The 24817-nt window shown below is 41.4% G+C and overlaps 1 protein-coding gene across 8 annotated transcripts in view; it reads left to right on the forward strand.

Moving 5' to 3' along the window:
* Window positions 1-24817, forward strand: part of LOC134213552 (disintegrin and metalloproteinase domain-containing protein 10) — a 260648-nt gene that overhangs the window by 214837 nt on the left and 20994 nt on the right. For all 8 annotated transcript variants that reach the window (XR_009979479.1, XR_009979480.1, XM_062692694.1 and 5 more), the window contains 3 exons: window positions 13822-14420; window positions 24223-24369; window positions 24443-24603. Coding sequence is in view for 6 of the 8 variants with exons in the window: in XM_062692694.1 (XP_062548678.1) it covers window positions 13822-14420; window positions 24223-24369; window positions 24443-24603 (907 nt within the window). In the remaining 2 variants the exon portion in view is untranslated. The remainder of the gene's footprint in view (window positions 1-13821; window positions 14421-24222; window positions 24370-24442; window positions 24604-24817) is intronic.

The raw sequence follows: 24817 nt of genomic DNA on the forward strand, positions 1-24817 counted from the left end.
ATGTTAGGAGTGGCTCACAACAGCGTCTGTTCCCCATGTTAGGGGCGGCTGATCATCGTCCGAGTGCCAGCGAGGGACTCTAAACTAAACTGTGCACATCATGCTGCATCGTGTCAGCATCGAGAAGGCAGCCCCTTCAACGCGATGTAGGTAGCGCAGCCCTGGTAAGGTAGCCTACCGAAGATTCTACAGTTACCAAGAAAGGCAAAAGTAGAGCAAACGGATTGATTCAACGGCAACAGACCCGGCAACGAATAAAAGACAACGATTGGAAAGTCGAATCTTGGAACGTGAGAACTTTGAATGAACCCGCACGTGTTCGGCTCCTGGCTCGTGAGCTGCAGCAAGTTGGCGTGAGTGTGGCAGCAATCCAGGAAATACGGTGGCCAAAAACTGGAGAACGTGAATTCCGGGCGGTGAATCCCATAGCGAACACTTCATTCAAATACCACATCTGCTATAGCGGCGGTGACAGAGCAGAACGAGGAGTTGGCTTCATGGTGATCGGAAAGCAGATGAAGCGTGTTATCCGGTGAAAGCGACCGCATTTGCGTGTTGAGAATGAAGGGCAAATTCTTCAACTATAGCCTAATCAGTATCTATGCCCCAACGAACGATAAGCCTGATGACGTGAAGGATGATTTCTATGAAAGCCTTGATAAGGCCTACGGAGAGTGCCAACTGTGTAAGGCATCTATGCTTACATCTATAACATCCGAGAAATGTCGTCCGTCGAGCAGCACGTGGTATATCTGTGGGCATTGCATTGCCACTGGGCAAGTGTCTCCACTCGGATGTTGTCAGGTGTGTTTGCGGATATTCTTACGTGCGAAGTAGGTACTGCTTAATGCTATCCCTCTAGCAGCCGCAAATGTTACAAGTCGCAGACCACTATCGTTGATAGCGGAATGAAGGCTTTCCGTACCAATGACAAGACGAAAGAAACATTCTCTTCCGATCTACGCATTTGCCCCCGATGACAATCTTTACATCGAAGTAACATTTCGAAAACTCAAATATCCATCTATTAGTTACACTCACTGAATGAATTTTATTTTATTGATTAAAAATGTGAAAAATAAAAGAATAGATTTTTTGCCAACTGTGAGGGACATCTCTGGATGTAAGGTCATTCAGTTGCACAAATTCGGGCGCGACTTTCCAGCGTCACAAATTCACGAAACAACAGAACGATGCGTTTCAATATCCAACGCTTGTAGTGGAAGGAGTTGCTGAACAGTACCACCAGAAGCTGGACGAGCGGATAGGATATGCCACCGGATCTGGCGACGTCAGCAGACTGTGGGAAAATATCCACGAAGCTGTGACTACAACAGCGCAGGAAGTGTTGGGCACTGCACAGCGACGCCAAAGAAATTGTTGGTTTGATGAGGAGTGCCAGCGAGTGACGGGGCAGCAAGGGCAGAAGAGAAACGAATTCACCGCAAGAAAAAAGGCAACAGAAAGGGAGTGTGATAGCTGAAGCGCAGGAGAACATGGATAGAAACGATATGCGGAGGTGTTACGCAACTGTCAATGGCGCGCGGCATAAGACTACGCCAGTGCCCGCCATGTGCAACGACCGAGAGGGGAATTTGCTGACAGACAAGACTATGGTGGCAGCCAGGTGGAAGGAGCACTTCGAAGATTTGTTGAACGGTGGAAATGAAGGTGTATTAAGGAGCAGGATGGACATAGTCGGCGACGATCAAGCTGTGGAACCATCAACGCTGGACGAGGTAAAGAAGGCTCTAAACGAGCTGAAAAACAGTAAAGCTGCTGGAAAGGACGAGATCCCGGTCGAGCTTCTCAAACACAGAAGTGAGAAGCTCCATCAATCAATCCACCACATTATCCAGAAAATACGGGAGGATGAAGAACTGCCTGCCAGCTGGATGGATGGCCTTCATATGTCCAATCTATAAGAAAGGGCACAGACTAGAGTGTGCCAATTACAGAGGGATCGCCATCTGAACTCGGAGTACAAAATTCTGTCGCGGATCCTGTTTAACAGACTGAGACCGCTTGAGTCATTCGTCGGTGAATAACAGGCAGGTTTTCGTGAGGGCCGATCAACGACGGATCAAATGTTTAGCATGCGGATGATCCTTGATGAATTCGGGGAGTACGACTTGCAGACTCACCATCTGTTCATTGATTTCAAAGCAGCGTACGATTCAGTGCGATTCAGTACGATTCTAGTATTCGGATTGCAGACGACGTGTCAACAACACAAATAAATTAACAAACAAACGTTATAAAAAATCGTCGCCAAATTATGTCATCAATTCTAGAATTCGAGATTTTGGTCGTACTCAAACATGACCATTTTGTATGAAAATCAGCGAATGCCTTATAATTATTTCCGGGGGTGTATTCGTTCGCCGAGCTTTCCTTCGCTCTTGCCTCTTGGAAGATTTCTAGTGCTGACATGATTTTTGTTTATTTTTTTGACGTAGGACTTACGTCTCTCTTTACTATACCGGGTGTCAATCCAAAATATTCAAATCGACCGCGTTACGCTGTGTTGAAAGATTTTAAACGTTAATAGCGTTCGTCTCAATGGACGAATTTCTGCGGTAAGCCCCTCAATCGACAGATTGTAAGTATGCCTTTCATGTCCATGCTTGATAAGACCCGAAAAACTTGTTTCAATAAGCATGAGACTGTTTTCAGTGAAAAACATTGAGATCAAGGGAACCTATAAATATGGGTACCGCATAACTCTTGCATCATTCCATTACCACGTTCTCATTGGTGCAGACACCAGCGAATGAGCAGCCGCTGGGTCTGCCGAGAAGCCATAAAATAGCGCAACGCGATTTTTTCCTTTCATTCTGACCGGGACAAGCGAAGCAACCGCATCATCGATTGAACAGCACTCACACCTTTTAGCAGGGAATGAAGTCTGCACCGACCGCTTTTTCGGCTCGACACCATGGAAGTCACCATCATCAGCCGATACCTAGCCAGTACAGCAGCAGTCCACCCTACAGACCCGACAAAGCAGCAATGCTGAGCAGATACCGGCAGTAGCAGCAGAGTCGAGCCGAGACCGGCCGGCATCGGTGATGAGCCGAGACAGGCTGAAGAAAAGCCACATGATGCAGCATATATGTCCAAAAACAAACGGTTCTTCAGAGAGCCAATAATAGAGATCAATATCAAAGCTTTCAATACCCTTCGGAATAGAAATTGTGCTTGGTTGCCAAATCCAATATTCTAGTGTTAAAATTTTATGCGTGATTTTCATAAATAGCGTCAAAACTAACAGTGGATAATTTTTCTGATTTAACCGCGAAGTGGACGAAGGACTTCGCTTGACCATGCCTAAAAAAACATAAGATGTCCAAATCTCTCACATAATATTTGGATATTTGGATTAAAAAAAACACCGATAACAGCTCAAACATTAATAAACTATCAATCGATTTTTCATCAAATGTTGGATTTTTTGGCATTGATCAAGCAATATATAGATAAACATTGTTTGATACTGACCGCACACAAAGCGAACGTGACTGAATGATCGTCCCATGTTACCAATTCTAAATCTTATCACCCGAAATCCCATGTCCGGGTGTTTCCTTCCATCTACTACTAACAATGTTGTCTCAGAAAAGAACACGTACTTCTCACCTGAACTGCAATTCTAAGCTCGCTTGCCCGGCTTTTTGGCCTGTATGAAGCGAAAAGTCCAGTTAGGAAATAGACGCCAGTAGCGAGCAACAAGCGTAAAAAAGAAGAAGCCCCTCTCTAACGCGTCGATGATGATGACGCTTTGGCTGACAAAGAAACGGGATACAAGACACTGGCTGATTGGCCCACCAATTGGGAAGCAGAGAAGATTCAAAATAAGGTATAAAAGAAAAGTGCATTCGCTCGCAGAGCATTCAGTCTTTTTTATACCACCACTAGAAATTCGAGGTTATTTGAAAAGATCGTTTTCTTACTTTTTGGACTTAGCCGAAGCAAACAGCCTTTTTCAAGGCTCTAAGAGTTAAAAATAATGTTCTCCTTCAGTCGCTATCGCACGGATTAGGAGGCCCTACATCCCCTGCTGGGCCAACTTGTGGTTTATTTCAGGCAGTCCTTCAGTGGGAAGGTTGCCACTGTCGAGGCTAATATTCCGTGACCGGACAGATACTTCCTGAATTGTTTTTGATGACTCTTGTTCGAGGTAGATTTGATTTCTGTGTCGGTTTGATGAGAAGATTTTGCCAAGGAATGGTATGCAACGCCGATTATTTATCCAAAATAGTTGATGTGAGAAATTTGGACATATTATGTATCTTAAAGGCATGGTCAAGTCAAGTCCTACGTCCACTTAGCGGTTATGTCACAGACATTACCCACTGTTCGTTTTATTATTTTAACAACTAACCAGCCAAATTCATAACAAATTTTATAACAATATTCTTCTGAAATAAATAACTCCCCTTGTTATATTTGTTTATGCATTGCTGATCCTGATTCCTCCCCCCTCCACAAAAAATAGCGTTTCTCGATTTGGTCGATCGTGGCGGTTCATCCACGTCATTCCGTTTCCATTAAAACAGTATCTTCTCCCGCGACACCGCTGATTACCGCCTATCTCGCAGACCTACTGTGTATCAAAGAGGTCGCCGTCGAGAGGTTGAACAATCGTAGGGTGCGCTTTCACCAGTTCGTACTTCGCAAGATAAGGAGACGTACTTACCCCAAGCCGCCTCCGATCAAGGAAAACACGTCGCTCTATTTTTTCTGGAAATTTTGAAGGCATTTCACCGCACTTGGACTTCATTAGACAAGCAGAGGGAGATGACGGACTGATGTTTCACTGGTAACATCCTAGTTTTTGCTCACAACTTCCTCTTCCGCCGGTTCTTCCGGGTCTCTATCGGTAATTCCGCCTCCAGGACCTACCTAGAGGAAACTGAGGTCTGTTCTGGCGGCGACCCTGTTTATGGTTGCCATGTACAGTTTTCAACGGCCTCCTCAATAACATCTACATCCTCGTCTACGTGGATGATGCCTCTACGGAGTTCCCACCGACCGAGAATTGCCCTTCGTCCCTCATTTTCAAGCGGTCAATGCTGACTGAGGACTACTAACCTTGTTAAAACATTGTTAAAACCTCATCAAAACCACATGGAAAAAATAACAGAGAAATTCGGTATCGTATCGGTCGAGCGTTGATATTGTTTTTATTCTTTGTTATAGTGATTTTTTCAGCGTGAGAAGCTCATCACTTCCGAGCGTTAATTGATACGGACGGACTGGAGCTTCTCAGCAAATTCTCTCCAGTCTTCAACCAGTACCTCCACGCTCTGGAAAGTTCATTTTTTTGTCGGTTTCATGGGTCGATGTTATGCGCCATGTTTGGGTTTCCTATCTGGCTGCAGCAATTGAATTCCGAAGAACAGGGCGTGTTAACCAGTGGATTCCTTGATATTCGTTCAGCCGTAGTTGGTTACCCGTCGATGGGAACACCCCAACGAGGAAGACAACTCCCCACTACCGTGAATGATGCCTTTCGCCACTACCGGCTGTTGCCGTTGCTGTTGTAAAGGGTGTACGGAATCAAATTGCATCACTTTGAACTACTCGCCAAAAATTAGTCTATCAACCGATTGTCATGAAATTTTCAGGGACTGAAATACAATATGCAACCTTTGACTACGTATAACTGTTTCACTGTAATTCTTAAATACATCCAAATGCTGAAGCTTATTTCTTAAATGAGCTCATAAGATTTTGTACATGTCCTAAACTAACATTTTTCATCCTGAAATCTAACTCAACAAAAAAATTAAGTAATTTTATTGTCTCAGTCGATTATTTAACTTAATTAAAGTCAACTTTCCCAAAGAAACCATATTTTTTGACGCCTCTAACTATTACAAAAATCGAAAACAAAACACCAAAAAAGTTCTGCACTGTGGACCGACCTGAACAATGAGATTGATGCTCTCCCAAAATCTGACAAATATCAGTACAAAATTAGATTTCAGCGCTTTTCCTATTTTTTTGATTTTGGTTTTTTACTATAGAAGCGACAAAACAGAATGTTTTTTGGAAAGTTTACTTGTATTAGTCGGATAATCGAAAATGTTGACGTTGGAGTTAGAAACCAATACGAAATGTTGACGCGAAAGGCTAAATCAACATTTTGTGTTCCGTAATGATCAATTTCGGAGGCTTCCGAAGCTCGTGTTTTCATTCCAGACCAGTATCTTTAGATCGGCCACAATTCTGGTGATTTTGGGGTCAGAGGCACATAATTGGATTACTAACATATTTTTATGATATGTGGAATATGGAGGTGAATGCGCAAGATTTATTTGCACACGTCCTATTCCTTCGGCTGTATTTTCGAAACTACTGGAAATTTCGTAATGAACACATGCTGAAGCCGTCTTCCACAAAATTTCGTTAAAATCAGCCCAGGAGGCAAAATGTTATCAACTTTTGTAAGTGATGCAATTTGTTTCCGTACACCCTTTACAACATATATCTGATCTAACTACAGTCGTTTCGGCAACGGTTGACACTGTGGAGCAAGGTGTCCCACAGGTTTGATAGTACCCAGTTTTTTACCCATGTCTCGCTGATTATTCTTGGTCACTTTTGAACTACAGAAATTTTCTCAACCGATCCAACGACAAGAAGACACAGGAACAATCAACGACAGGTTTACTCTGTTGGATCTTTCATAAGTGTATATAGTAAAATGATAAGAATGTGAAGCAGATAATTATTACAATAAAGAATATTATGAAGATAAATAAAGAGTAGATTAAGTTCAATAAGGTACCCCGGAGCAAGTGAAAATCCGGGTAAGTGGGTACTATGACTTCAGATGAATCGATGAACGTTTTTGATGGTAACAATCTGGGAAGATGAAGCAGAACTATCAACAAATTCACCCGACACAAAAATATTTGGAATCAAAACCTTTTAAGGCACCATACTAATGCTATTGCTTGATCATGAACTACCAGGAAAATCTATTACTTTTATTTTATTTCAATGGATTTCACTATTCAGTCGTTTCAAAATTTATCATTTGAGATGGAAAGTGAATATTTTGAGCATTTAAATAATTGTGTGACATCGAAAACGATTTAAAATTTTTAATTAAAGCCAAAATCTGCAATTTTCATTTGCCCTTGAGTTTTAACATACATGGGGCAAGTGGTACATATTTGAATAACATTTCCGTGAAGCTATTTTAACTGTTTTTAGATGGTTGTCTAGTGAAAAATAACTTCGTCATTCATATATCATATGGATCTGAATCAGATGATTTCGTTGTTAAAAAGTATTGTACAGTTAGTTACCAAATTTGTATTTTACATTCTGAAAATTATCCCCCGCATTAAAAAGAGCAATGGCTATTATAACTATGCGATATTCTTCCGTTTACAGTGCATATAATCTATTTATTCTACAAAAGGTGAACAGGATTTGTCTCTTGTGTTTTGCTATTTTCAAACTTCGCATTAGATTCTCAGATAAATAAAGTGCTTAACACAAATTGGCAAATTTGTTCTGTTACAAATTAAAAACACTGCGCATCGCCTGAATAAATACGTTTCTTCTGAAGTACTTATTTATTTAATAATTTCTGTTCTAAACAGAGAAATATTTATTTATACGAATAGTAAATAAGTAGTAAAGTAAATAAAGATTTGCTTATCCTTGCCACCTAAAACATTTGGTGCAAAAGTAAGCCAATGGAAAATAAGACAACAGCCAAATAAACAGTAAATCGGCTGTAGTCTTTTTTTCATATCTGCTAACATTATAATCCCTTTCTTGTTGCAAGAATAAAGTCCTACATGCAACCAATCTCTATCCATGATCTGAAAATACTTATACTCAGAAATAATATGAACAGTTTATCAACATTTCTCAAAATAGTTTCGTTCGACAGTAGAAAACAGAATAGGTCCCACTTGCCCCGTTTGAAGGGGTAAGTGGGTCCTGAAGGTAAATTTATTTCTTAATAAATTTATAATTGAATAAATGGCTTCCTCCAACACCTCTACACTTCAACAATGGAAGCATTTAATGATGTATCCGCGGTTAATGTTCTGAAATACCCTGTTTGCTAAGTATGCGTTAACAATTTTGTTGAACTAGCGTTTTTTTAGGTCCCACTTGCCCCCGGATTCCTTACATGCATCGAGACTAAAAATATGTATTACAAAATTCTAGTTATACGTTCCCAAACACAAAAACACCACTTGTTGTGCAATTCAAGTCTGTTTTAGATCGATAATCTGATTGTCGTGTTCAATGAAAATTAATAAAACTCTATGGAAAAACAGAGCGGGTTCTTTGGCATAGAGACCATTTGGCATAACGGACATTTGGCACAATTGTGAGCAACGTCAAAAGTGAGGGTCATTTGGAATAACGGACATTCGGCATATTTTTTTGGTTTTCCCTGAATTAGTTGCTTGACTAAGTGGTGCTGAAAGGAAACCGGAATGGCGAATATAACACCGGTCGATAATAATATTAAATAGACATAATCATTTCGTAGAAAGCTTGCATCTGTATAAAGTATAAAGCAATGATAATTGTTATCCCTCCATTGGATTCATGACTTGCCCAGTGAAAAACAATGTTTATTACCTTCCTAGTGCATTGGGGTCTATTTTGGCCCAGAGATGATTTAAAAACGTTGTAGCTTTGTAATCAAATGAGATAGGGCGTTGAAATTTTCTGACTTTTCCTAACTTTTGGAAATGAAAATTTTGGGGTGATAACCAGCTATCAGCGACCTCTAGGAACGCCACAACAAAAAAAGTGACACATTGTGCATTAGCGGGTCAAAAATGACCCAAATTGGATTCGCTCCCAAAAGTTCATTTTCGAACCGATTCTCAATCTTTTGGAACCAAATTGAAGGTATGGAATCCACGGATGTCGATTTTTGCACTTTGGCCATTCTGGTTCCCACGAATCGATGTTGAAGGAACATAGATTCTTAGGTCAATTTTTGGCGTGATTTCTTGCCTCTCGAAGGGTGATTTTGGAAATGCTCATTAATTTGCTTAGCAATAATTCTATTAGAATGTAGCCATTGTCCATTTCCATGGATCAACACAATTCCTGGTTATTTCACGGTCCGGTGTCCCTCCGGAAGATCCGGAACATCCGTAGAAGTGGTCAATTCATTGAACTCAAGCTTTTAATTATCGAACGCTGAGTAACAAATGATTGTGGTGATCCATTTTGATGGACCTGCGATGCCACCGAAGGTCCTCCAGAGGATCCGAAACATCCGTAGTCAATTCATGGAACTCATCCTAGAAGAATGCAGTTTTCACAAAACTTTTGATTATCGTAATTTGAGTAACAAATGATTGTAGTTACTCATTTTGGTGGAACTGGGTGGCCACCGGAGTTTTCCGGAAAATCCGGAACATCCGTAAAAATGGTCAATTAATGAAACTTATCATATAATAGCGCGGTTTTTTCCAAAGCTTTTCATTATCGAACTACAAGTAACAAATGATTGTGGTGACCCATTTGGATGGACCTGTATGGCCGAAGGTCCTTCAGAAGATCCGGAACGTCCGTAAAAGTGGTCAATTCATGAAATACATCATAGAAGAGCGCGGTTTTTCCTCATAGTACTTTGAGTAGCAAATGATTGTGGTGACCTATTTTGGTGGATCTGGGTGGCCACTGGAAGTGCTCCAGAAGATCCAGAACGCCCGTAAAAATGGTCAATTCATGAAACTTATCATAAAAGAGCACGGTTTTTTTTAAAGCTTTTCATTATCGAACTTTTAAAAAAATCTTTCAATTATCGAGCTCTGAGCAAGATACGAAGGAATGTCGTGACCCGTTCTTATTTACCAAAGTGACTACCGGAGGTCTTGTCACTTACACCCCCTTGCGTGCGACCCCCTCAAGTTCCAATTTATGCCAAAAGTTTGTTATGTCAAATGCAGGCCTGGTAGCGGGTCACTTTTTAGTGACTTGGTCACTTTTTTCGGGCAAGTCACTAAAAAAAGTCTCTTTTTTCGAGCTCAAGTCACTTTTTCTCGCAAAAAGACACTATTTTGAAACTATTGACTAAGTCAATAAATCTAAAATATAAAAAAAGTATGAAGATTTTCGTAACCGCTGAATGATGCGCTATCATGGCGGAAATTAAATTATGGATCGGAAAAAAATGACCACTAAGTGGTTTTTGGTCCGAAAGTTGCTAGTCTTCCGAGGCTCGTGGAAAACATGCGCGTGTGAGAAAAAAAAACTGGCAAAAAACCGCGGAAAACAATCTTGGTTTTATTTTATCGGAATTCCTAAATTTTACTCGGCCGCTATGTTACTATGCTTACTAGTAAGTTTTCCATTTATGTGCATGCAATTCATGATTTCATAATGTAGGGTTATTACTCCTGGACGTTATCCCATACCTCCTATGTTTGTCCCATGAAAAACAAAGCAATGAAAAGGAATTTGATTTGTTTCTTATTTTTGCTATTTTTAAGTAGTGAGCACGTATGTTAGCAAAAAGTAGCGAAAACGTTCCCCTTATGAATATACTTTAAAGTAGAAAGCATTTTTTAAAGTTTTATAAAGAAAGTTATTTTCTAAAATTCTTAATAACGTTGCAGATTGCTAGTGCAGACTTATAAACTTGATAAGTCGAAATAATTCTATGTCTAAACCCAATTTTATCACTGCAACTGAAACTAAAAGTGACTATTTTATCACTTTTTCTGTAACTGAAAGTCACTATTTGGTCCCTTTTTGTCAGCGTTGGTCACTAAAGTCACTATTTTGAACAACATTGGTTGCTACCAGCCCTGCAAATGATCTTCATACCAAACATAGGAAAGATTTTATCCGTATTCCTGATAGTCGAGCATTTTTTTGGATAGACGAATCGCAAATAATAGCGTTTTGTAAATAAGTTAATATCGTTAACATACATAAAAATGACTAAGATAAATACAGAAAATTGCGGTTTGATTTAATGGATTAGTTTTTAATCATTGCTTTAACATATAATCTTGTGCGTGCTTCATACTCAATTGTAGGTCCTACTATGTATTAGTTTTGCAATAAAACGCCCATTTAAGATTTACACAGCTGCTAAACCGTGTCACCATCAATCTACCACAGTTGCAGCACTAACTAGTTTAATGTTTCGCTGCACTTGCATCACGCCGCATGGAACAACCCCCAACGGTGATTCGTGCCTTGTACGAGAAATACGTTCCCCTTCTGTAGCACAGTGATAGACATTAAACAGCATCCACCACAACAATGATACAACTAAATGGGAATAACAGCTTCGAACAGCGGTCTTTGTAACCTAACTACCGCTATTCGTTGCGATTTGTTTTGCCTAATCTCATTTTGCTCGAATAATTTAACTATTTTTCTTTTACAATTATGCAATTTTTCTGCTGTGGAACGGCAATGGATAGTAAAATGAAAAGGTTGAACTTGGAGTCCGGGTCGAGAAAAATACAATCGCGATCTATTTATGAGTTTGGTTAGATGTCGGCAGATATGAATTGGATGTTGATTGCAAGAAGTGAATATATTCTACCAAACTGCTCAAAATAATTTTCTATTCAAAAAGATCTCGTTCGATTTGAAATTGATGTGAAAATAATAAATATGTGTTTGAAAAGGTTAGAATATCGACGAAAATAAAACTGGAGTATGGTACTTCATGTTTTGTTTTATCAATTTATAGTTCTGATAAATACCTTCAATTAATCGGAAACCTTCCAACCAGTATCATGACATTTATGAATAAATTCATTGCGTTCCGGCCTTCGATGCAGGCTGCCTGAATGCACCCTCTAATGCACGCTGCACATGAACTCTGACCGAGCACAAACTGATGGCCGATGATTCGAAATGCAACTAGACTAGGCGATCGGATGCGGTTTCCGTACACCCAACCATTGAATCATCGAAACGGCGACGACTAACCGACCTGTATCCATTTCGCACAAAGAACAAATTCGGTTGGAACGTTGCTGCGGTTTGACACTAATGCATATTTGATTGAATATTAAAACTGCAGTTTGCGATGCAGCAACGCATTCGGAAAACGAGGGTTCGATTTTTTTTTCAGAAGGCTAAATGGAAATCGAACATTTGATTAGTTTTGCTTGGGTCGGATTGTGCGCGGGAAAATGGCAGCAGCAGCAGCAGCCACCGGTTGCAAGAGGTTGAGAATCCTTCAGGCGAATTGGTAAACATGGATACTTTTATTGAGTAATTACCCGCTCCACTATGGCTGCACTACAGTCACGAATCGATGGAAGAGATGCACCATCAATCAATGGGTTTGAATGGTGGAAAATGACGAAATGGTAATTGCTGTTGTGGCTATAATTGCTCGCAGTTGGCTGTCGGCGGACTGGAAGATGTTAGTGAAGTGCTTTAAAGTGTAGCTAATGATGGCAGTTGTTGTGACGAGTAAAACGATCGAATACTTTCAATCGTTGCAAAAGTCAACTACTACTCAATCTTCCTCACTTATGCATCGAAGCAATTATTCGTTTTAGTATAAATTGTACAAGGCTACTGTTCCAGTACCGTCAACTGGGGGGAAGATGATCATTTTTAAGACAAAACAGGCAATAACAATGTCTGTTTACATTTTAAATCGAAACAAATATTTTCAAAACATGTACTGCTATACGTTGCAATAATCAACAACTTTAGTTTTCTGAAATGCATTCACATTTATTAAAATAAATTAAATTATCACACATTTTTTGAGTAATCTGGTTTGGGGTGAAGTTGATCAAGACAGCTCTACTAAAATCATTATGACCTAGTAGTCAAAATACACTAAGTTATTTGTATGAATGTTGAATTTACTACGTAAAGAAGTCTACGAAGTCAATATTTGAAACGAAAATAGCGTCATTTATGACTATCTCTCTCTTTCTTCCACAAAATACATTTTCATGATTATAATCGAAAAACTCGGATTTCTACCTAGCGGTAACATTACTGGAACGGAGAATATTGTTGACTACCATCTCATAAAAAAATTTGGCTCTTTTGACTGACACATCGAATGATCATCTTCACCTCAATGATCATCTTCCCCCCAGTTGACGGTACTGACTAATTTTGGCCAGCATAAAGTAAATTATAATTAGAAGAGTTTTGAAGAGTTATAATTAGCTGGAATTAAATATGATTCCTCGCATGTTCAAGCTACGTAATCGTATTCGGTTGTGTAGTTCAGTGAATATACACCACACCATGCTGAGAAGTCGAGGTTCGAATTCTGATAAGGATATTTAGTTTTTTTTTATTTCCGTATCTGCGAATATACGCAAGGAAAACTACAGGAGATGTAATGCCATATGTGGGATTTGATATCAAGAAAAACATTTAGCTTGATTTCCTGTGGTTGCAATAACAACAGATAAATTTTACGGGTGGATTCTTAGACATAAATTTTTATCTTCAATATGCAAATGCAATTGCAGTACAAACGAAAACGTTGAAAACTCACAAAGAATCAACGAGTCAGGATTTGATTTTTTTTCAGTGTGACAAAAAATATATCATAACTTTAATAGAAACAATACATTTTTCATCATGAGTTTCGTTACCACGTTAGTCTAAAAATGAATTTAACTACTAACCATATACCATCGGTTATATGCTGCACACATTGAATTGAGTAAAACCCCATTCAACTTCATTATCTATTCTGCTCTGGGTATCAGTTCGATAACCATTTGTCCAAACCATATCCGGTATATTTTTCAATTAGTTCATTTTTTCTCTAACCCTTCTCTTTTTTCCCCTCATGCTTCATTGCAGGCCACCCCTCCGGATGTGGTATCAACGATGAGGTGTCCGCATGGATGGACCGTGTTCAAAACTCCGCCATGGAGGATGACGCCACCGATGACGATTTGCAGGACGGTGCACCCGATGACAACGGTGCCAGCAGCACGGAAGCACCGCCATCGACCAAGCAAAGCAGCAGGCAAACCGCCGGCAGCAGTGCAGATAATAACGTGAATAATTTAGACGGAAATTTATTCCAAAAATCATCAACTCAGCCAAACTATAATAATGTTAACGGTAGCAGCGGCGGTAGCCGCAACAGCCAGAACTATCATAATAATTATCGTAAAAGTAATTCTAAAGATAATGTGAATACTAATTATAACAAAGCCAGCAGCGGCAATCGGATCGAGACCGGGTACGAGTTTAAATATCCGCACGAAAAGTACTCGAAAGCGGCCAACTGGATGGCCGCCGGGGAGCATCCGGAAGACCGGGAGTGGCACAAGCGCTCCCACGAGCGGGTCCGGCGCGCCACCCGACCCAAAGAGGAGAACAAAAACACCTGCTCGCTGTACATCCAGACGGATCCGCTGATCTGGCGTCACATCCGGGACAGCATCGCCGATGTGAGTATAGCTGGGTCGGGATGTGGTTTGATAGGCACTTCCGCGCTCTCCAAATCGATTTTACTTCTTTACCCGAGTCCGCACGCTAGCAATTTCCTTGGTAATCAATATAATGCTGTCAAAGTATGATTCTCAACAAGTCCTTCATGATGGTTGTCATAATTCATCTTTCTGCTCACACACGATGTAACAAATCGAAATTGAAGTACATAACGTGAAATCCATCTTCTTCGGTGCGATAGCCAATGGTGTGCTATTGTGGGTTTGATAAAGAAATGGCAGTAAGTGGATGGAGCTAATCCATCCAGTTGGGTCGGTTTTTCTAGCAAATTCCGACTTTTATGGTTGATAGATCTTTTACCACCAACCGTGAGATAACAAAAAGAGATTTTTTTTGCTTAACATTATTTCAATATGATGTGTGATAAATGTGATAGCAATGCTTTTTATTTGGTTATAGTGTATTCAGTTAAGAACATTATTTATTTATTCAGACTAAGGTTGAAGTGGCCTGTGCGGTATATCAGAGTCTTCTCCATTCGGCTCGGTTCATGGCTACACGTCGCAAACCACGCAGTCTACGGAGGGTCCGCAAGCCATCTTTCACCTGATCGATCCACCTTGCCCGCTGCGTACCTCGCCCACTTGTGCCCGTCGGATCGTTGTCGAGAACCATTTTCACTAGGTTACATTCTGGCTACGTGCTCGGTCCATCACAGTCGTCCGATTTTCGCGGTGTGAACGATGGATGTTTCTAACAGCAAGCTCATGCAACTCGTGGTTCATTCGCCTCCTCTACGTACCGTTCTCCATCTACACCCCACCATAGATGGTACGCAGCAATTTTCTTTCGAAAACTCTAAGTGCGCGTTGTTCCTCCACGAGAATCGTCCAGGTCTCGTGTCCGTAGAGGACTTCCGGTTTAATAACCAGTGATCCCAAGTACACGAATTCTTCAACCACCTCGATTTCGTCACCAATGATATTGTCCTCTTATGAACCTGCTATCATGTACTTTATCTTCGATGTATTTTTAACTAATCCAATACACTTTGCTTCCCTCTTCAGCGTGATGTAGGTTTCTTCCATCTTCTCAAAGTTACGTGCCATAATATCAATGTCGTCGGCGAAACCAAATAATTGAACGATCTTCGTAAAAATCGTACCAATCGTGTCAATCCCTGCCCTTCGTATCACTCCCTCCAAAGCGGTGTTGATTAGCAGGCACGAAAGACCATTACCTTGCCGTAACCCTCTGCGCTTTTCGAAGGGATTCGTCACCTTCATCAACTGTATCAGTTTATCCTGAAATCCATGTACGTGCATTAGTTGCCATAGCTGGTTCCGATCAATTGTATCTTATACGGCTTTGAAGTCTCGCTGTATTTGCGGCATTTCAACAGTACCTGACGTACATCAAACACATGATCCGTGGTAGAGCGTTCGCCAATAAATCCCGCCTGGTACTGCCCCACGAACTCTATTGCAATTGGTATTAGTCGGTGGCATTAAATTTGGGGGAGTACCTTGCAGGCGGCGTTCAGCAATGCAATTGCGCAGTAGTTGCTACAAACCTTGCTTATCGCCCATTTATGATGGAACACACGTCACCTTCCATCCATTATTGCGGCAGAACCTCATCCTCCCAAACCAGCGTTTGCCAACCGGTGGTCCTTGACCTCTTGGGAGACCGTACCAAGGGGGCTGTGCGACCATTGCAAAGAATTCACCCTTTTTGTGGACTGATCACGATTTCTTAGTATACAAATATCAATTTATATTAGTTTTACTCAGAATCAGGAGATTTGAAATAAGAGTTTCTTTTTTGTAGTGATTTTAAAGATGCAACCATAAGCTACGACATCATCGCTACAATAACTTTTTTGAATCTGGTGTCAAGCAATGACAAACAAATGGAGGAGTTTGTACTGATGGTCTACCAGCATTGTTTGGTTCAAAATAAGGATTTCAGAGAAGAATAAAACGCGTGATTTTTGAAAACGTCGTAAGTCCAAATGAGAGACTCTCTTTCATTACGCTCTCTTATGCTAATATCTATGCTAGTTTAAAATTTGTTGCAATATTTTCACCTCAGCATACTAGACAAAGCTTTTTTCTTCAGATCAGTGCTGGAAAATCCAATGTAAATGTTAGCATGGCTTTGTAATATTCGAAAGAGAAAGTAAACAAAGAGAGCCTCTCTTTTGGACTTACGACGTTTTCAAAAACCACGCGAGATTCTTCTGCTCCACATGCCAAAGTAGAGAGTCCATTTCCCGGCACTTTTTCTTGTCCCAGGATTCAGGAAAGAAAATGTCTGGCAAATCCCGAAATCCCGAGATTTTTCCGTAATATTAAAATAAATTCTGACTAAGCTACTCGAAAACCAGAATTGGATAGGCCCTCCCCTCGGATATGTGATCTTGCCGCGATGGGTGGGCTTACGCCATTAGCACTATGGGAACCAAAGACATATCCTGTCGTGGTGGTATCACATGTTGACAATTTTTGTTTGGTGCCGCGTTACATATCTGGCATTGACGCACTAATTTACGGCATTTGCATGTAATCCAACGGACATCGTGTCTCGGAGCCTTGAACAGTAGTGCAGTCAGACAGAGGCTTTTTTCATCAGTGATAATGATGTGAGTTCTCGTCATTTCGGCAATACTTTTCGGATGCATTCCCTGTGACGATGAGTCGTAGCCACGCTTATATTTAGCTAGCTAGGCATTTATTGATAAACAATGTATTCAAGACATTCATAGGTAATCGACTACTGGATTCACTGAGTAGAAGTTTTTTTTTAAACTAGGAACGTGGTGCCAATCTTATTTTGTTATGTCTCACTTCGTAAACCATAATAAAAAATACCACACATTATAATGATGGTATATGAACAATCTTATGACGGCTTCATTTTCGATATTTTTTACTAATAGTACGGAATAGGCGTGATGAAGCTTTACTTTGCTACCGAAAAGTGAATCCTATAGCTGATTCATAACTGATCATTAGTACATAATAGATAATGACAGTTAGTTTGGAAACGATTAAGCTACTTCTTAGAATATAATAATAGTCTTAGACTACCTTGACAAAGAAATAACAATAAAGACAAGTCGAGTCAAGTACGAGACACTGAGGACGACCTTACTGTTGAGGTCGAAACACGTAGCTGTCATGGTACAATTAAGTGGTAGAAATAAATGGGATTGTACAAACTCGTCTTATGACAAGTAAATAAAGACTAGGTAAATGTACGAACAGTTTCCACTTTTTACAAGACATAACTTACATTGTGTTTGATAGTACTGACACATGATGAAACAATAACTTAGAGAAACAAAGTATTTCAAGGAACGCATACTTCAAACCTTCTGACCACAAAGACAAGAATTCCATTGTTAAGATCAATCTATATGATTATGAATGAGATAATGGGAGAGAATATCTATTAAAGTTATAATTATAATGTCTTTTGAGCCAGTTCAACAGTATCTTAATGGACGTTATGATCCTTGTACGGCTGGAAAACTGCTTCAAAAGTTATTAACTTGTCATTTTTATAAATCGGGGATTGAACACTTTTTTATATTTGACTCAGTTTCTACGATGAAGCATTGGGCAACATGTTCCATGTGAGCCAAAAAAACTGCTTCGGTCGAGTTTGAGCGCGTATAATGACAATAGACGTCTAAATAGCGTAAAAACTGACTAAATAATGTGACTCTGACAAGAAAATGACAAAAATGACTTTAAACGATTACGATGTTAGTTAGCATGAGACCTCTCTGACTATTTTTGAACGTAATTCTCTCTGATTTAGCTGCAACAGCGTCTTCTTGGACGACATGTTCCGTGTACGGCTGGCAAACTGCTTCGAACGGAATTATGCAGCGGTATCATTAAAGGCCTGGTGCAGAGGTTTCTACTCTATTCAGAGTCCCGTCAGTAAACCACCGAAAAAAAAAGAAAATTCTGACTAAGCTACTCGAAAACCAGAATTGGATAGTAAAATGAAGCTATCAAACATGTGGATGTGATGTATAATTCATATATGTAAAACAAAATTTTAACTGCAGCATATCGCTGAGAGCAAAATCCACATTCAGTTTATTCAAGCCTCAATTGAATAGACCCAGAGCCGTAGCGTGGCTTGCCGGCGCCCTTGGCGAATCTTTATTGAGCGCCTCTTACTATTTTGCAAAACTTCAAAACAAAGAGTGTGTTAAAACCAGAGAGATTTAAAATTTATAAATTGCGTGGGTTAAAGTTTGGTTTATGAATTCCTTAAGCTTCTATAACCTTCATATGTTCCAATATAGAGGTAGAGTAAGTAAGTAATTACTAAAAGCCTTAAAATTGAAATTGAAATTCGTGAAATTTTCACGAATTATTGAATTCAATAAACCTACGCAACTAAAAATAACTTGAATTGGTTTCTTTGGTGGTTTCTTCTAGTAGTGCGCGGATTCTCGACAAAAATACCGAACTTCCTTGTTGTGAATTCACACAATAGTGGCCCTGCTTTGGTTTGGGTTGAATGACTTTCAGAGAAACTCCATTTTGATTTAGAAAAATCCAATTTCGGTGGATTCAAGGAACTACAGGGCTTTCGCAGTCTTCCAGGACGGTGGGAAGTAGCTGAGTCGCATACACTGGTTGAAGATCAGCGAAGGGTGATCGAAGAATGGAGCACTCATGTGTTTGAGCTCGAGATTTAGGATGCTGTCGAAGCCTGGGGCCTTCATGTTTTTTGATGATATGAATATTTGATATAGGCCGTCAGTTCGCCAGCTGAGATCTCCGAAAAGTCGTTTGGAGTCAGGTAGATGTTGTTCGCAAGCTCGCTAACGGCTGCTTCATGTGGACTGATGATGTTCTGTCCAAGATTGTGTGAGCTGACGAAATGACGACCTATTTCGGCTCCCTTCTCTGCAGGAGTTATCAAGCGATTCCTAGAGTCATTGTTGTCTAGTGGGATCAAAGTTGGAATGGGTACTGCCTGCGAGACTCGATGGGATAAATTGCAATGCCTGCTGCGAGTGACATTTCGCAGACGGATCAAATCTTTGGTGAGTGTATCAATGGTCAGGGTGTTGCTTATTTGCTGGGCCTTTGGTACATCCTGCTCGCGGGCTAGGGAGAGCGCCTCCTGGATGGCGTGCCGGATGACACCGGATGCCGCTGGTAATCGATGTTCTCGTTCGCGCACCGTTGTAATCGACCCCAATCGACTTGGTGGTAGTTTCGCCGGGTTGGCTCGTGCCGATTCACCGATGTTCCAACTTCCGCCACTACGGGAGACGTGACCGTTCATGTTCGTGATGAAGATGTCGAGTATTGCACCCGGACCGTGTCAACCGGGTAGGGCTGTCAGGGCTCAGGATGGTGTAGTGGCCCTCCAGCTCGTCGTTGGACTAGACGACTCCGTTCCGGTTTGAGACGGTGTTTCCCCATAATTGGTGCTTTGCATTCAGATCTCCAGCGATGATGAGCTGCCCCTGCCGCCAAGTGAGCTTCACTATATCCATTCGTAGTTCGGCCGACGTGCCGTCGTCAACTTTGACTTGTGTAGGACAGTAAGCCACGACGAACGTGACAACTCCGACGGATGTGGTGACTTCCACTCCAATGGCCTCGATGATTTTGAGCTTGAAATCCGGCAGCAGGCGGCAGGCGATGTTGTACCGCAAGGCGATTGCCACTCCTCTCCCTGTGGAGTTTGTTCGATCGAACTCGAACCTCACCAGCCTAAAAACTGGAATTGTTGCGCTTACCTCGGGCTTTAGGTGGCTTTCGGTGATGAAAGCCGCGTCAATCTCTTTGGCCGATGACATAGTGACGCGTGTGCGTGCGCGAACGCGTCTAAGCACTCATGAAGCAGAATATCAGCAAGAGGATTCCTTTTGTCTTGGACGCGTTCGCGCACGCAGAAGCGTCACTATGTCATCGGCCTTTCTCCTTAATGAAATCGCTGAGCCCGACGATTTTGCTCTTGAGCGAGCAAGCATTCCAATTTACCAGACCCAACCTAGTAGCCATTTTCAATTACGAAAACGCCCAGAGTGTAATTCTGGTCAATTGGGATTTGTAGCTTCGAAGCCGAGCCGTATATTAGTTGAATTTCGGAGCCAGCTGTTCCGGGGTATAGAGTGGAGCGGAATCCTCCGGGGGTAGAGGGTGCTCATCTTGCTGCTGGCGGAATCCTGGGGGCGGGAGCGGCGGCCATTCGCTGGTGGACGGGCTGAATGTTGCTTTATTTGGCTTGACTTCCGGTGGGATCGAGGCAGCAGCAGCTGCGAGTCTTCTGTGCGGTTGCAGCGCCGGAAGAACTGGGATTGGCCGCCACGGAAGCGGGATTGTCGAGCAATGCGGGCGAGGTTCGGGTTGGACAATTTTTTGTGAAAGCTTTCTTGCGGATTTCACAGAACTTCGCGCGTTTCGCGCAGGCCTTTGTGTTTTCCCGATGCTTTTCCCCACAGTTGGTACACTTGGGGTCATCTTCTTCCTTTTGCTCGTACACGGCGAAGCCGTGGTCTCCGCTGCACCGGGTGCATCGTGTATTCAAGAGGCAGTTCCGCGTGCCATGGCCGAAGCGGATACAGTTCATGCCCTGCGTGACGCCACGATGCACGGGCTTGTACTTTGTCCACTCGGAGACAGTGCTGTTGATGACCTTGATTTGCTTGAGGTCCTTCATCGTGGTAGTACCGTGCTCCAGGTGCACCAGATACAGCTGATCACGGTAGGCCCGGGGAAGTGTCATGCCGGCGGATTTTGTAAATATAGGTCGGCTTCAGACCACTTTCCTCCAGAGCTTCCTTCATTCCTTTTCGTCCACGTCGTCGAGGCCACGCAGCACGACTTTGATGGGTTTGCTACCGGGAACGTCGTGGGTGTAAAACTGGAACCATTTCGCATTCAGATACTCTAGCACTTTGTCGAAGTGAGACCTTCCCTCGGTCATTAGTTTCACACCTTCGACGCACAGTCACACGCAAATTCGTATAGCGTACTTATACTGAAGAATGTCGTATTAGAATGAAAATCGATATTAAAATGAAATGTTCTTGATTTCAGCATTAAATTGGTCATAGAGTTCGGTTACGGTCACGAGTATCGTTTCTTTCTGCAGCACGTGTCTCCAGCTCTTCAACGGAGGACCGTTTCACCGTGGCATCTTCTAGTCGGCGTGTGTTGCACCGACTAGAAAATGCCACAATCTGACAACGTTGCAATCAGACAACGATTATCCTTTCAATTATAGCTTCCCACTTCATAAGCACAGAGTGTGAATGGACGCTTAGTAGGAGGCCAACTCCACGATGGCGGGGAACGTGGGGGAACGTATAGTAGAATTTGTCCCGACGGCATTCTAGGGGAACTGTTCCGTTTTCCATCTCACTGAACATATATTCATCTCATCGCAAAACAAAGAAATACAGCACCAATCTCGTCGCTTCTTTTTGCTAACAAGCGTGCTAACTGGTGAAAAAAATCACAAAAATAATAAACAAACCAAATTCTTTTTAATTGCTTTGTTTTTGATGGGATGGAAATAGGAGCCATGAGATGAAGTGCCGAACAGTTCCCCTAAGGTCTCGAACAGGTCTCCAAAGTTTGACCAACGGGTTTCACTAAATTTCAGCATCTCAAGTTGGATGCGGCGTGCCTCATTGGCAAGTTGCGCCAATTTACACCGAGATGAGGGGTTGTTATCTTAGGTATAGCTTCCGGGGAATAGCATTTCATACTCAGCTGCTGGATGCCAGACGCTCTTGGAGCCGCACCTCCTTGGTGAACAGAAGCTTGATCAGTCTGGTCAAATTAGTTTAAAGTTTCACCCCACATCAGGACTAGCTAGGCAAATCCTAGGCAGACCCCACAGGGCGCACCATCCCACTCTAGCTAGAAGGATCAGTGCTATGATAGTAAATTGAATGTATGAGCATTCAACGATGTTATCGATCATTTAGTAATTCGCGTTCGATCATTTGATAGTTTGTCAAAAGCTCATTTCAATAGCTGAATTTCAAAATGTGTTTTATGGTGGACTTCTAGTGCGAAGGTCTTTCTACAACTCTGCCAAATGGTTCGTTGTTTGAATACCACTAGTAACGGAGCTATAGCTATAGTTTCAGTAACTTAGACTAAATGATTACAAAAATCCAATCATTTAGTTTAAGCTACTGCAACTAGCGCTATAACTCCGTTATTAGTTGAATTCTAACAACGAACCTGCCTAATGGTTGTAGAAAAACCTCAGAACATTGTCATCAAGTTACTCTTTATTATATACTAAATGGCGTCATATGAATAGGCTATAACGATATTCGTGGATCGATTTCCTCCCAACTAGTGCTTGCGATTCGCATTTCACACTATCATTCACTGACTTTTGTAGATCCTAGAAGTGAGGCATAGCCAATATACTAACTCAGCCACTGCTGTTCCTAGTTCGGAGTAATAAATTATGGGATGATATATTTATCGTACTTGGGGGAAACCGAAATGATAAATTTCTTTATTTGTTTTAATGAATGAGCTTCTGTCCTTCTATAAGTGCGAACGATATCTCCAATGACAACGATTAGGCATATCGTATTTCAGATAGCTGTTTCTAACTAGCTCCGACATTTCTTTCTTCGTTAATAGCGATGTAGGTATAGCGCAAGCATTAGATAGAGTAAGGAGTGGAGTATCCTTTTGAGAATCGACCGTGTATCGTTACCGATAAGTGATAGTATCGACATACCTATACTAGCGAGATGAAATCGGTCTTTTAGCAAGTGGGTTTGCATTAATGAGTCAGATAGGTTATTTAGAGTTTGAAAGGTACTAAATCAAATCCCACAGCTAGAATTCTGGTGATTCTCAACTCTACTGAATCTATAAACGGCTTTTTAAGACCAGAAATTCATAACGCATTTTTATGGCATCTTGTACGGAGACCATTCAAAGGAACTGCAATAAAGTGATTTATTGCCTAACCTCCTCCGTGTAGAAAACTCACTGCGACACATGGGAGGAAGCACACAACAATTTGTCTTTGCACTTGTTTCCCTCCCACGCCGTGACCACAACTGAGTCATCACTTCTGGTGAAGTCGGTTTCCTGGTAGGCTGGCAGACTTGATGGAGACAGCGCAAGATGAAGAGCTTACCAACAGGGTTCGCAATGCTCACTCAATCTCAGGAGCACAGGATGCTCCCTCGCCAAAATTTTCGGGGATAAATCGCTTTTCGGGAAAGAAAAACAGCCTGGAGAGTGATAACCATTTTTCGCTCACTTCGATTGCCGCCAAACGTTGGTTTGCTCTTTTTCTTTCATATTCGAGTCTTTTCGTGGCACCATGAATGCAAATGGTAGTAGCTTATGTGGACCAAATAACTTGACACTTTCGTACAGATAGCGTGGTGGTGTGGCTAGAGTAAGCGCATCCCCACAGCTATTATTGTTACTATTCTGGGTTCGAATCCCAGCGCGGCCATACAATTTTGTAATTGTTCTGCGATAATTCTCGCGAAAAGTGAGTGAGAGGTAAAAGTAATGAAAACGAAAAAAGATTTTCATCTAATAGGCAAGATTTTCGTTTATCTTCCCAGGCTAATTCTGGAGAAAGATTGATGGGTGAAAGGTGATCCTCAACATAAACAACGAAAAAAGATTCTCCCTTGGCCCGAAAAACGCTTGCTTTGGTCTCATTGAAACGAAAAGTTGAAACCCTGCTTACCAATTACCAACAAACAACTTAAGGGAGTTCTTATTAGCACGTTTTGCTTTCGTTTACTTCTAGCACGATCGAGGTCGCAAGTCGGAGATTGATGAGAAAACTCGCGAGGAAATCCTGTCACTCATAGCGCACCATGTGACGGCCGTGAACTACATCTACCGTAATACCAAGTTTGACGGGCGGATAGAACACCGCAACATTCGGTTCGAGGTGAGTAGCACAATAGTGATGAATTACAACTTACTAGTTTAATAGTTAATAATGGATTTTATTTTGCTTTCAGGTCCAAAGAATTAAGATCGATGACGATTCAGCATGCAATGAGAACTACAATGGTGAGTCGAATCCTTTCTGCATGGAGAACATCGACGTATCCAACTTCCTGAATCTGCACTCGCTGGGTAATCATGAGATTTTTTGTCTGGCCTATGTGTTCACTTATCGGTAAGTCGAATTCAGTTATTCAGTTAGTTAGTTCTCTAGATGTAGAATAACATTTAATTACCTACAACAATTATATAAACCATTTTTGTGTTTGCTAAAACAAAACTAAATGAATGAACGCAAATTACTATCTAATTCAATGATTTTCAATGCGATTTTCAGCAGTTTTGTTTTTTCGGCCACGTATGTCAAAGTCTTGCAATAATCCGTACCA

Source organism: Armigeres subalbatus, chromosome 2, assembly GCF_024139115.2.
Source record: "Armigeres subalbatus isolate Guangzhou_Male chromosome 2, GZ_Asu_2, whole genome shotgun sequence".
In the NCBI taxonomy this organism is placed as follows: Eukaryota; Metazoa; Arthropoda; class Insecta; order Diptera; family Culicidae; genus Armigeres; species Armigeres subalbatus.